At 52.3% G+C, this 13757-nt stretch overlaps 1 protein-coding gene across 1 annotated transcript; it reads right to left on the bottom strand.

Annotated features, from left to right (window-relative positions):
* Positions 1-517: 517 nt before the first annotated feature.
* Positions 518-1381, bottom strand: LOC132321456 (olfactory receptor 14C36-like; the record flags this gene model as incomplete). The annotated part of the gene is made up of 1 exon (XM_059834951.1): positions 518-1381. A coding segment is annotated over exon 1 (864 nt), but the record flags the coding sequence as incomplete, so codon positions are not given.
* Between the last annotated feature and the right edge of the window lie 12376 nt (positions 1382-13757).

Below are 13757 nucleotides of genomic sequence, written 5' to 3'. Positions count from 1 at the left end.
AGCCTCTGAGCTGGCGGCGTTGCTCTGAAGATCAAGCAGGCTGTGGAGCCCAGGGCCATGGGGTGAGTCCGCAGGGTCATGCTGGTCATGCTGGGAGGCAGACCCAGCTCCGGGTGCCTACTGCCCCCTTCACCTCAGCACACAGTCCTGCCCCATGGCTCCAGAGAAGATCTCAGAGAAAGTATCTCAGACAAACCACCCAGAGCAGGGTCCTTTATTTTGTTTAAACAAACAGCTCCCAATTTATACAAAGTCTCTGGGTGACACAGGACAGGCAGATACTGAAATAGAAATAGGATGAAGAATGACTTCCTTTTTGTGGACAGCATTAATACAACCAAGAAAAGCTAAAAACCAAAGAAACCAAACCAAACAACCTACCAAAGAGAGTCTGGGCATGTAATGAGTTATGTGACAAGTGATATGCAGAAGAAGATGGGCAGTTCATTGCTGCTTCTGAAAAGCAACCAGTCATCAGTTTCCTTAGGGCATCCTTGAGCTCCTGGTTCCTCATGCTGTAGATGAGGGGGTTCACTGCTGGAGGCACCACCGAGTACAGAACTGCCACCACCAGGTCCAGGGATGGAGAAGAGATGGAGGGGGGCTTCAGGTAGGCAAACACGGCAGTGCTGATAAAAAGGGAGACCACGGCCAGGTGAGGGAGGCACGTGGAAAAGGCTTTGTGCCGTCCCTGCTCAGAGGGGATCCTCAGCACAGCCCTCAAGATCTGCACGTAGGACAGCACAATGAAAACAAAACACCCAAAAGCAAAGCAAGCACTAACCACAATAAACCCAACCTCCCTGAGGTAGGCGTCTGAGCAGGAGAGCTTGAGGATCTGTGGGATTTCACAGAAGAACTGGTCCACAGCATTGCCTTGGCAGAATGGTAATGAAAATGTATTGGTTGTGTGCAGCACAGCATAGAAAAAAAGACTGCCCCAGGCAGCTGCTGCCATTTTCACACAAGCTATGCTGCCCAGGAGGGTCCCGTAGTGCAGGGGTTTGCAGATGGCAACGTAACGGTCGTAGGCCATGATGGTCAGAAGATAAAAATCTGCTGACATAAAAAATACAAGCAGGAATACTTGGGCAGCACATCCTGAGTAGGAGATGGCCGTGGTGTCCCAGAGGGAATTGGCCATGGCTTTGGGGACAGTGGTGGAGAGGGAGCCCAGGTCGAGGAGGGAGAGGTTGAGGAGGAAGAAGTACATGGGGGTGTGGAGGTGGTGGTCGCAGGCTATGGCGGTGATGATGAGGCCATTGCCCAGGAGGGCAGCCAGGTAGATGCCCAGGAAGAGGCAGAAGTGCAAGAGCTGCAGCTCCCGCGTGTCTGTGAAGGCCAGGAGGAGGAACTGGGTGATGGAGCTGCTGTTGGACATTGGCTGTTTCCTGGTCTTAAGTTCTGTCCAAAGAAGGAAAAGACAGGAAAAAATTTAGGACAGATTTCTCGAAGAAAATCCACTCAATTTTTCATAGAAATCCCCCCGCAGTTGGAATGCATTTCCTTTCTCTAGTTTGTGCTGGCTGAGTGTGCTGTGAGGAGCAGGAGCTCTGCCCTTCTGCTGCTGAGGAGTCAGCTTTGCTCTGCTGCAGTGGGTACATGGGAGCTGGTTTGTGACAGCTCTAATGTTCACAGGGCATGTCAGATGTAATCCACCTTTCATGGAAAAATTCAATATCTGCACTCATGACTGGGAAGGACGTGGGCTGCGGAAGAGAGTCTTAGCATGTCTTTTTAATAATTTTGTCTGTGTTTTCTCACAGAGCTGCAGTGTTTATCAGTCCTTTTCCCATCTTCCCTGTGTTTTCATTTTGCTGCCTTGAAGATGCCTTCACACACAAATTACTCTTTTAAAAAAACCCTAAACCTGGACTCTGATGAGACCAGAGGAGTCCTGTTTCAAAGGGCAGCTCTGAAAACTCTTCTCCAGCCCAGCCCAGAGGTGGAGGTGTGATGGAGAGGGCAGGACTCGACCCCTCCCAGAGAGAAGCAACTGACTCTGCGAGGAGAGTGCCGACCCCCAAGGAAAGGCTCCGCACTCCCGAGGATCCCACAGCAGAGCTGCGCCTTTCTGGGGGGCAGCTTGCAAGCCCTGCAGGACAGGCAAAGCAGAGACTCGGGGGTCCCTCCGATGGGAGGTTCTACAGAGAGAGTCAGCTCATTGCCCCGCAGACAGTGCCCAGCAGACATCTGCAGGGAAACACAGAAAGAGAGCTGCCTGAGCGCACCCTCCCCCTGTGCTTGTTTGCAGTGTCCTCCCAACCCCGTCCCTGTCTCTGCTGCCTGCAGCTGTCCCTGCCAGGAGCTGGTTCTCTGTCCCCTGTGTCTCCTCCCTGGCAGTGCTCACAGAGCCCATCCCACCCGCTGCCTGCTCAGCTCTGCCCTGCAGAGCCCTCCCTGCAGCAGGACACTGCCCAGGGGCATCTCTGGGTGTGCAGGCTCTGAGGGGAACATCAGACCAGCCCTGGCGAGGCTGGAAAAGTGACACTGATGCTGTCTGTGACCACGGCATGGTGATTTCCAATACTCCCCGCTTTATTCACCTCTAAGAGGAACAGACTTGGAATTTCAGTGCCTCCTCCTGAAATGAGAGATTAATTTCTATGTGCCATTGCCCACCCAGACAATCCAGAAGGGAAGAGTGAAAGACCAGGATCCTTTCCTTTCAGGCAGCCCCTGCCTTGCTGTGCTTCCTGAAAAGTCTCCTGGGAAGATCCTGCAGTGATGTGGAGCTGTGAGCAGCCCTGACCCACACAGCACCCTCTCAACAGCAGAAGCACCCTGCCATTGCACTGGTCTCTCCTTCCACCCCCAGCTTCTCCCCACAGCGCCGTGGGGAGCTCCCCGGGCAGGCTGAGTGCTGACCCTGGCAGGCGGCAGAGTCCCTGCCCCAGCACCCAGCCCCGGGGGTGCAGGGACCCTGCTCGGAAGGACAGCCCTGGGCACCCCTGGCTGCACACCCACCTTCACACCCTGCAGCCGTCCCTGGCAGAAGGCAGCCCTCATGCCCTGTCCCTCTGATGGTGCAACAGGGAAGCCCTGCTCTGGAGCACCTCCTCCTCCTCTACACTGGAGCACCTGTGGCAGTTCTTCCTGAAAGCTCTCAGAGTTTGTGGGATGTACCATCATTAGGAGATCTGTCCGTGAACTGTACCTAAATCGCCCCACACCCAGAGACTTACCGTGTCAAGGGCTGTGAAGATTTCTCCTCCAGTGAGCTCGCCTCTGTCCTCCCACCCCAGACTGCCTTTAACCTCTCTCTGCCTTGATCCTCTCCCCTCGGTGCCTGCAGGCAGTGCCCTCAGCCCTGCTGCGCTCTGCAGAGGAGCTGCTCCTGGGCAGAGCTGTCTCTCGGCAGTGATGCCCGCTTGCCATGAGCTCCCTCCATCCCAGGAGCCCGGCCCAGCTCAGCAGCAGAGGAGCAGCCCACGGCGGCACTTTCTCTGCCCCTCGGGGCTCCCCCCAGGGGTCCCTGGGGCTCCAGGGGAACCTGCTGTGAAACAGGCTGGAGCAATCACTGAGGTTCCCTCCCGCAGCTGGGGAGAGACACTTCTTCCCAGCACTGTCATTTCCCTGCTGAGAGACAGAGTCACGCCCAAGTATCAACTTTTCTTGGCCCATCTTTAGACAGGACAGCCAGACAGGGACAGGCAGGGATCTCCTTTACCCCTGCTGAGGGAAGGGATGCAGCTGAGCCCGACAAGGCATCTCATCCTGGGTTTGGAGTGCTGGGGCTGGAAGGGCACTCAGCTCCCTCCCATGCACACCACAGACCCACAGCAGGTGGGATTCCTCCTGCCCCCCTTCAGGTGGACACACAATAGGCACCTGCATGTGAGCTCCTGCTCTCAGCTCCCATGGTAATTAATGGAGCTGGAGGCCAGGAGTGAGCTGTTCAGATGCAGTTGTCTGGTGACACCTGAGGTGCCAGAGGTGGTCAAAGATATGTGCCGCTAATAGAGACAGATTGAAGATACGTGCAGGCTGATGTAGAGACAGGCCAACATCTGGGGCGTCTTCTTGGAGGCTCTTGGGAATTTCCTTTGGCCAACTGAAAGGACAGCTGCTGCCCAAATTAAGGGCAACTGAACCTGTCCCTACTCGTTATGTTCAGGTCAGCCTATAGAGACATTCATAGGATGGAATGGAGTCGTATGCCACAGGGAGAGCTCCATCTCTTTCTTCCTCTCCTCCAGGTGTTGGATTCACTAGACCTTCACTGACTGTATTGGCAGCTGTCTCGTGTTCATCCCCACATTGTGGTACAGAATTCAAGGCAGCTGCTCAATGTAAGGTTCAAATCCAGGCCCACAGAGCTACATGAGATGCCAGGACTGGCAAGAAAATCACAGGACCAACAGGAAAGGAATTCCCATTCAGGGTGGGTGCGTGAGAAGACAACGCAGGCGGCATTGCAGAGAATGCAATTTGGTGCCTGTGTGCCATTGCTGTTGCCATCACTCAGAGGCATCAGTTATCAGATGTTATCAGAGAGGTAAAGTCTGTCCCTTCTCTGCCCAATAGCTGCAGGCATTGCGTGAACACAAAGCACATCACACAGGGATCTTTATTCACTCCCATGATGATACAGTCCAGGAACAGAAGAATCCTTTTCTCAGTGTGCCTGCACACATCTTGTCTTCATGGACCGCATCCTCCAAGCACAGCAGTTGTCCATACCAAAACTCAATTGAAACCCAAAAAAGAATTCAAGGGCACCTAGATGAGCTGTTGCTACTTCGGGAAGAGTTAAGGAAGAGACAGAGAGACTGTGGAACAACTGCAAAGTTTAGTAAGAGTCGGTGTAGATAGATCTGAGATGCTCTGTGTCCCCTTTGCCTCAGTTTCCACCAGCAAGGTCTCCCAAACCTTTGTGCTTTGAGGCAGGGCTCTGGAGGAGAACAACCAGCTGTGAATGGGGATGAAGCCAGGGGTTACCTGAGCAAACCGCACACCTACCAGTCCATTGGACTGTAGGGGCTGCATCCAAGTGTGCTGGGAGAGTTCTTCACCAGTAGATCCTGGTCCATGATGATCCCAGTAAGGAAGGTACTCAGACTCTGTGAGGTACCATTTAAAATGCAGTTAGGTCATGGGTTATAAGGAGAGAATCGTATATCTAATCTTTGATCCAGATAGGTGGTGGGATGCCTAGGTGTTGCAGCATCGAATGGGACTCCCAGGCATGCGAAGCATGCCATGCAGACCCTGTCCAGAGAAAAAAGTCTCCCACTTTGGCCAAAAACTCTTACTGTATTCTCTTACGAGGAAACGAGACTATGCCTCTTCTCCACGTTCAGTCAGAAATGATGTTCTCATGAGACCTTCCTGCTGCATTGTCAGACAGAGACAAGGCCATGCAGGTGCCATGATGGCCGGTACCGAGTGGGAGCTGCCCGCAGGCTGCACTGTGACAAGGAGCTGCTGAGGTTGTCCTGTGCCCAAGGGATCTCTGCAGCACAGTACAGGTGTGGAGGCCACGCTGTACACGCAGCACAGCGCAGCACAGCACTAACTGTTCGAAGCACAATGGTCTTCTGGTCAGGACCAGTGATCAGGTTTCCCTGTGAGAAGTCTGCGCTCCACCCCGGTGCCACGGCTGAGGTGCTGCAGCCCAAAGGTGCATGGCCAGGAGGAGCTGGAGCACAGGCAGGAGGAGCTGAAGCCCCAGGACTTGTCACTCTACTGTGATGGTTTGGGATTAAATGAGAAGTGGTGGCACAGCTTGCTGAGCTGGGGTGCTGCAGTGGAGGGATACAGGCTCTGATGGAGAAGGTGACAGGGAGGACAAGTATTGGGGGGAAGCACGCTGTGTGAAGGAGCAGCTAGGATATATGGAGCTCCTCTATGAGATGGGCCACAGGCTGGGCCAGCTTCTCTGAGTGAGGATGAGAAGAGAAGTCAGTAAGGGTGACATGGTCTTGGCAGTCATATCCTACCTGGTCAGGGAGAGGAAACAGCAAAAGTCCTCTCTCAGCAAGCCGAGGAAGTCTCCAGGTTAAGGAGCAGGTTCCTGTGGGGGACTGTAAGTGCCCTGGCATTCCCTGGCCAGGCAAAGCGACAGGATGCCAGCAGCCTGGAGGCTCCTGGGACAAGTTCCTAACAGAGCTGCCAGGTGGGACAGTAAGGGGGATGCTCACCTGGAGCCAGTACTGGCAAACAAGGAAATAGTGGGGTGCCAGGTGTCAAAGGAAGGCCAGCAGCAGAGCACAGGCTGGTGGACTCCAGAGAAGAACACTTTGATGTATGGGGAGACTGATCCAGGTGGTGCCGTGGGAAGCAGCTCTGAAGGGGGAAGGAGCTCAGGAAATGTGATAGGCCTTGCAGGACAGCCTCTTCCGAGCACAAGAAGGATCCCTCTGAATACCTATGGAAAAGAAACTTTCATATGTTGGCCAACATTGCTATGACAGCCAACTGCATCCTGGCTTGTATCAGAAACAGTGTGGCCGGCAGGACTAGGGAAGTGATTGTCCCCCTGTAGAGAGGTGGGTGCTGGTCTCTTCTCCCAAGTGACAAGTGATAGGAGAAGAGGAAACAGCCACAAGTTGTGCCAGGGGAAGTTTGGACTGAATATTAGGAAAAATTTCTTCACTGAAAAGGTTGTCAGACAGTGGAACAGGCTGCCATGGGACGTGGTTGAGTCACGATAGCTGGAGGTTTTTAAAAGATGTGTGGATGAGGCGCTTAGGGACATGGTTTAGTGGTGGGCTTAGCAGGGTTAAGTTTATGGTTGGACTTGATGATCTTAAAGGTCTTTTCCAACCTAAACCATTCTATGAATCAATGATTCTATGATCCTTGTACAGAGTCCGCACATGAGTGCCACGAATCGATGCCACCATTACAGAGAAGGAGACAAGGCATTTGACCAGGTTGTTGAACCCTGGAATCGGTATGCCATGCCTCCTGAGGTTCCCTCAAGCACCTAAGCTTTTTTCCAGAGAAGTGTGAGTCCTCTTTAGGTGTCCTGCCTGTCTCCCGCCCCATGCTGTGCTTTAGGCTGTGAAGAGAATCAAAACCAACTTTATGACTCAGTTAGCTTCATTTTACATGCTGAAATGCAGGGCAGATGAAGGGAGCTCTGAGCTTCCAGGCTCTCTGCCGCCCAGTTAGGGCTTCAGAGAATGGAAATGCAGGTAATCCTCTTGTGCCAGTGTACACCACATCAAAATTCTGCCTTCCTTTGTACCTTTTCGCTAACCTGGGATCTGCCCTTTGGCGGCCTTTGGTTAAAAAAGAAACTATTCTTCTCTTCCACCTCCCCCTCCTCAAAAAAGCAGAGAAAAAACATATGGAGCATGGATTACTTAAGGGCAATACTGTATCTTTAAATGATAAGAGAGAGCAAAGATAGTACAACAAATGGCAAAACATCCTTGAGAGCTTCCTTATTTTTACTTGTCTCCAAAGCTCAGCCTGCTTAGATCTTGAAAGGACTACCTCAAACCTCTGCAACCTAAATCCCTCCAACCTTCTCTTAGCCAAGGTCTTTTAGCCCAGGACACTTCTGCCCATCACTTCAGCGCACTGTCCAATCTCTCTTTTTCAGCTGGGTGACGTCAAGGTACTCCATTGCAACACCTTCCCTACAAAAGTCTTCTCTCCATGCTGATCCCACTTGCATCATGCCATGTTATGTACGGCTCCATCCTCCTCTTGCAGAGCTCCATTAGATGGGCAGTTTTTCATTTCCTTCATGCCCAATCACCTTCACAACATTTTCTCTTGCATGCATACCACATATTGTCTGAAGCAGCACATTTACCCCCCACAGCTTCACTCTTTTCCCAATGCAGGCTGAGATATTTCTCCTCTTGCAGCAGACATTGTGCAAAACTGCTCCATATATGGAAACCCACTTCAATGCTGCATATTCATTTGGGCTAAAAAAAAGATAATGAAAATCTCCTGAGCTAGTTTCTCAAAGACACATTTTCAAAGCGGCAAAGCAGATTCAATACAGAAATGCTGAGAGCCAAGTTGCAAAGAGAGAGGGAAAAATAGGTGAAGACTCACAAATTTGTCCAGACTCACAAATTCTCTGTCAGTCAAGAGCAAGTCCCACAGCCTGGGGGACGTTTTCATGAACTGACCCTCTGGGAAGTTTTGTTTCTTGGGCCTCTTGGCTCGAGCCTGTGGCATTCACATTTCCAGGAAGAGGAAAAGTTGTGGTTCAGGTATCAGACTTTTGCCGTCCTGCCTGGAGATCCAGGACAGTTGTGTCACACAACACCCAGTGTCATAGTGAAGACGGAGGCAGTGTGAATTGTAGTGGTTTGGACGCCAAGGAATTACATTGTTGGAGGGGAGTCAGAATATGAGAAGGAAAGAAGGGGGAAGTAATGATTTCTGTGTTAAAAAATGGGGAAACTGAGACCCAACTTGTGCATCTTTCCTCTGCGCAAGGATCTACCTTTTTTTTTCAGAGGCGCTGACTCTATCAGAGTAGCTTTCACAGTTGTCCTCTGCTAGGAAGCCCAGAGAACAAGAGGGATGGGATTCATCTGCTTGGATTTAGACATGTCCAGTGGAAGGGCTTGATTCAGCTGCCCACTTCGCCCTGCCAATAGGGAGATGCCCTGAGGAATCCCAGACATGCAGGAATGCCACGCCTCAGCCTGGCTGGGTGACAGAAGAGAAAACAGCATGCTTAGAGTCAGTTTCCTCCCACTCCTGGGCAGGTCCGGCATTTCAACAGCTCCCACTTGCAGGATCACAACTGGCTTTACTTTAAAGAAGGAAGAAAGCCAGGCAAGTTTTTTACACTCTTCAAGACCAGACCTATATTTCTTTAAGACACAAATTCCCTTCTCCCGCTTCTCATTCCACAACCAGTCCCAAGATTCTGCACTTCTAAAGATATACCTGGTACACAAAAGAGGCACTTACGAGTGGTCCCCACTTGATCAGAAGAGATCCACCACCTGTTTATTCCTGGTGGATCACAACATGTATGATCTCTCGAGGCAGGCCACAGTTTTTCTGAGTGCATTTCCAAGAGCCCCCTCATCCTCCCTGTTCCACAGGCTGTAGAGGAGTGGATTGACCAGGGGCGTGAGGATGGTGTAGAAAAAGGAGAGGACTTTATGGAGCTGCCTCAGGGAGGCTGTCCTGGTGTCATGTAGAAAAGGACGAGGGTGCCATAGAAAACAGTCACCACGATGAGGTGAGAGGAGCGGGTGGAGAAGGCCTTCTGCCTCCCCATGGTGGTTGGGATCCTCAGGACTGCAGCTCTGATGCAGATGTAGGATACAAGTGTGAGTCCAAATGGGAAGGCTCCACACACATGGGTGTGTCCCAGTGGGTGGCTCCCCAATTTGGCACAAGTCCCTGATGATTCCCTGTCTCAAACTTCCTATCTTTACCGTGAGTTGGAGATGGCCGAGGCAGTCACCTAGACAGCCCAGAGAGCTCCTGGAATGGAGGAGCCCTTTTACTCAGTCATTCACCCCACCTACACTGGGGTGCCTTGGTCCTGAAGGTGCTTCCATGGGGAGGGTGCCTCAGATTCACTGCTCGCTGTAAATCACATCCCATGTAGATGGCTGAGAGACAACTGTGAGAGAGCTGAGGGATTGAGATGGATCCCTAAGATACGAGCAAGATGGAGAAAGAGACAGCGAGAGATTAAGAGAGTTGAGAACATAAGGGACATGTCTTGGCAGCCTGGCCCCATACACTCTGCCCCAACCTCTGCCTGTCCACTGAGGTGTGTGAGTGCCCATTAGCTTATGCCCCACAGCTCTGACTGCACTGACCACCACGCTGCCTGTATCTGGGTTCAGCAGTGTCAAGGACACAGAGAGGGTGTCTAAGGAAAGAGGAGCTGGAATGAGAAGACAGGCAGGACAGGGCTGTACCAAGACACGTGGTCTCACTTCATAGCTGCCACTGTGCAAAGAGCCACTGGCACTAAATGGCAACACTGTGACAGGGATTAGAGAAGAGGAGAGGTTTCCTTTTAATTTTGGAGAGACTTTAAGGTACAGTTGTAACCCTCATGTCTTCAAAGGATGGCCCCGCTGAGCAAGAGTCCATCTCTTCTGCAAATGACCACACGTTGCCCGGTATGTGGCTCAGGGCACTTGGCATTACCTATGGGAAAACTAAGCTGCCAAGTCGATGCTAAGTACAGTTCTCCTGAAGACCACTGTAGGAGGAGATGATATCACCCTCTAGAGTGCTGATCCTTCCCCGCTATCAAAGGAGGCCAGAGAATGAACTCATCTTTTTAGACATTAAAGTTATAAAAGTCTATGTCTGAACAAGCTAATTCCACTGAATGTGCTGGATTAGCTGAAGTATTGGCTCAGGGAGCATTGTGTCAAGGACTGGACATTTATTTCACCAAACATGAGTGATCTGGAGACAGGTGCACTGTTACTCCAAACTACATTCCTGACCAATATTCTAGATTCTGGACCAAATTAGAAGAGAGGTCATTCTCAACAGTTCAACTGGACTGAATTTCAGGCATGCTTTTGTTCTGACCAGGACGTTAACGGAGATGTATTTTCCACTTGGTGGAAAAATTAAGCTGTTATTGTTCTCTTCATTGTGTTCCACCTATGTCCTGTCATTTCCTAAAGACTAAGAGGTTCAGCAAAGATCTGCCACCAAAATAATTGGTAAACCATATTTAGAAGGAAGGCGCAGTTGCATGAGAACCGGACGAGGGCGAAGCTTGTTGAGAATTGGGTTTGCCATGGAGGGATGAAGTCCTCTGCTTGTTGCTCTCTGTCTTGGTTTGCACGCTTAGAAAATGCCACTGTGGTATTCACCAGGGTTTGTAAAGTGCTTGTAGGTCATTTGAAAGGCATTGCTATGCAGGGTCATCTTATGATGACGTGTTGCAGAAGAGAGTCTGGTGTGATATTCGATTAAGGAGATCTTACACTGCTAAGAAAGAGAGGTCTCATTTCTGCAGATGCATCATAATCATGTGTTTGCCCTCCCCACCCCTCTCCCCTTTCAAAATCCACTTACAACACCTCTCCTCAGGTGGAAAAGCAGTTTCTGAAGATTATCCCACTTCTTTTGAAACCTGCCTTGAGAGCATCTTTCATCAGCTGGTTCCTGAGGCTGAAAACAAAGGGACTCATCAAAGGAGTTGGCACTGTGTTGAGAAGGGCCACTGCCTTGTTTCAGGAAATGTGGTGACTTGAAGGCTGGACATATGTGAAGATGCAGCCCAGAAGGGAGCAGAAGTAGCACTGAGTTAAGCAGCCTGGGCAGGATATGGCTTTGCTGGCCATGCACAAGTTTCCTACGGCTTTGGGTATGATGGATATGGTGATGAAAACATCCAAACAGGAGAGGTTACGGGGGAAATAGTACGTGGGACTGTGGAGGTGTCCTTCAGCAAGAATGAGGGAATTATCGGCAGGTTTGTCCCTAAGATCACCAGGTACGAAGGCAGGAGAGCGATTGCCATGAGGGGCTCCTGATGGTGGAGGGAGGGGAAGCCCAAGAGAAGGAACTCTGTGACAGTTGTATGGTTCAACATTTCTGCATCCGAGCTGCAGTGGTGGGGGGCGTGGGGAGAATAACCCCATACATCAGGACAGGCTGGGACGTGAGCAGCTGAGGAGAAGGACCTGGGCACTACGAGGGATGCCCTACAACCAGTAGCGTATGGTCCCTATGAACAAGGGCAGCTGCACGTGGGGCTGTGTTAGGAGGAGTATGGGCCACCCAGACAACTTGAGTGATCATCCCCCTTGACTCAGCACTGGTGTGGCTCCACACACATGGGTGTGTCCCAGTGGGCGGCTCCCCAATTTGGAGAAGTCAGGAGGAACTAGAGAGTGTCGAGTGCAGGTCTGCCAAGATGGAGTACGGGACTGGGTGCACATGAGCTGTGTGGGGCGGCTGAGGGACCTGGGCAGCTTTGGCCCAGTGGCAGAGAGGCTCAGAGCAGTATAGGATTAGCCTGAGACTGCTGGAAAGGTGGTTTCAGATGATGGAGCTTTTGTTCGTAGTGGGAAATGGCATGAGAAAGAACTTATAGCACAAAGTGCAGCTGGAGAGGTCCAGACTGGACATGAGGAAAGAGAAATGTCACTCGAAGGGCAGTGCTGTGGTATAAGATGTCACCCAGAGGGAGACTGGATCAACCCAAGGCTTTGTGTTGCAAGGGACAACGAGGAAGGATGGAGAGATATCAGTAAAGGAAGATGCTCAGGTGAGAGCCAGGTGGGGTAGCAGGGTGGATGTCTGCAGCCTGCAGAGAAAGAGGTGCAGGTGTGGGAGACCGTAGGACAGCCAATGGTGGAGACGAGAGAGGGATGAAGTCGAAAAAGCCCCCAAGAGAGATCAGCTCTTTCCCTCCTCGGCTGTGACTGTTGTCTCTGCCACTGACACCCATGAGGAAGCACCTTGTCCTTACAGCATTCGGGGCTCATTCCCTCCCCTTCCCCACCTGGGAGCCTGGGAGGTATCGTACCGTAGTCCTGCCCTGGGCATTGCCCATCCCCACATCACACCGCCCCAGGAAGAGCCCTGAGCAATGTGTGAGGGACCGGATCTCCCTTCCCAGGGGCTGGGGGTCAGAGCTTGGCCCTTTGCCTTTAGGTAACACATCCAGGGTTACTCAGAATCTCTTCCTTCACATTGCCTTTGCCTACCTGTCATCACTGCCCGGAGTTTTCTGCTCTAAGCAGCCCCTGGGGAGGCTTTGTCAGCAATGTCCCTCCGTGGGACCCATTAACACTCCAAGAAACAGTGGAGATTGCATCAGACACTGACTTCTTGAGAGGTTTCTTCAACTTCCTCTCCCTGTCTGAGGTTTATGGACTCGGCACCAAACCCACCCGAGGGGTCATTAAAACACCTTGAGATGGTCCTCTGCTGCTGAGCTGTGCCGGGCTCCTGGGACAGAGGGAGCTCATGGCAAGCGGGCAGCACTGTCGAGAGACAGCTCTGCCCAGGAGCAGCTCCTCTGCAGAGCGCAGCAGGGCTGAGGGCACTGCCTGCAGGCACCGAGGGGAGAGGAGTGAGGCAGCGAAGGGTTTAAGTCAGTCAGGAGGAGGAGTATGCTGAGAGCTCAAAGTAGGAGAAATCTTCACAGCCCTTGACATGGTAAGTCTCTGGCTGCAGGGCAATGCAGCTGGAGTTTGTGGAGGGCTCTCATAAACGTGGCATAGTCCCCAGGAATCTCACTCCTGTGTAGAGGAGGTGGCAGGGCATGACGGCTGCCTTCTCCCAGGGATGAGGAGTGAGGCATTGAAGGGTTTAAAGGCAGTCTGGGGTGGGAGGACAGAGGCGAGCTCACTGGAGGAGAAATCTTCACAGCCCTTGACACGGTAAGTCTCTGGCTGCAGGGCGATTTAGGTACAGTTCATGGGCAGATGTCCTAATGCTGGCACATCCCACAAACTCTGAGAGCTTTCAGGAAGAACTGTCACAGGTTCTCCAGTGTAGAGGAGAAGGAGGTGCCCCAGAGCAGGGCTTCCCTGCTGCACCATCAGAGGGACAGGGCATGAGGGCTGCCTTCTGCCAGGGACGGCTGCAGGGTGTGAAGGTGGGTGTGCAGCCAGGGGTGCCCAGGGCTGTCCTTCCGAGCAGGGTCCCTGCACCCCCGGGGCTGGGTGCTGGGGCAGGGACTCTGCCGCCTGCCAGGGTCAGCACTCAGCCTGCCCGGGGAGCTCCCCACGGCGCTGTGGGGAGAAGCTGGGGGTGGAAGGAGAGACCAGTGCAATGGCAGGGTGCTTCTGCTGTTGAGAGGGTGCTGTGTGGGTCAGGGCTGCCCT

Source organism: Gavia stellata, unplaced genomic scaffold (genome assembly GCF_030936135.1).
Source record: "Gavia stellata isolate bGavSte3 unplaced genomic scaffold, bGavSte3.hap2 HAP2_SCAFFOLD_42, whole genome shotgun sequence".
NCBI lineage: Eukaryota > Metazoa > Chordata > Aves > Gaviiformes > Gaviidae > Gavia > Gavia stellata.
The sequence above is the reverse complement of the archived record's forward strand: the minus strand, read 5'-3'. Positions and strand labels throughout refer to the sequence as shown.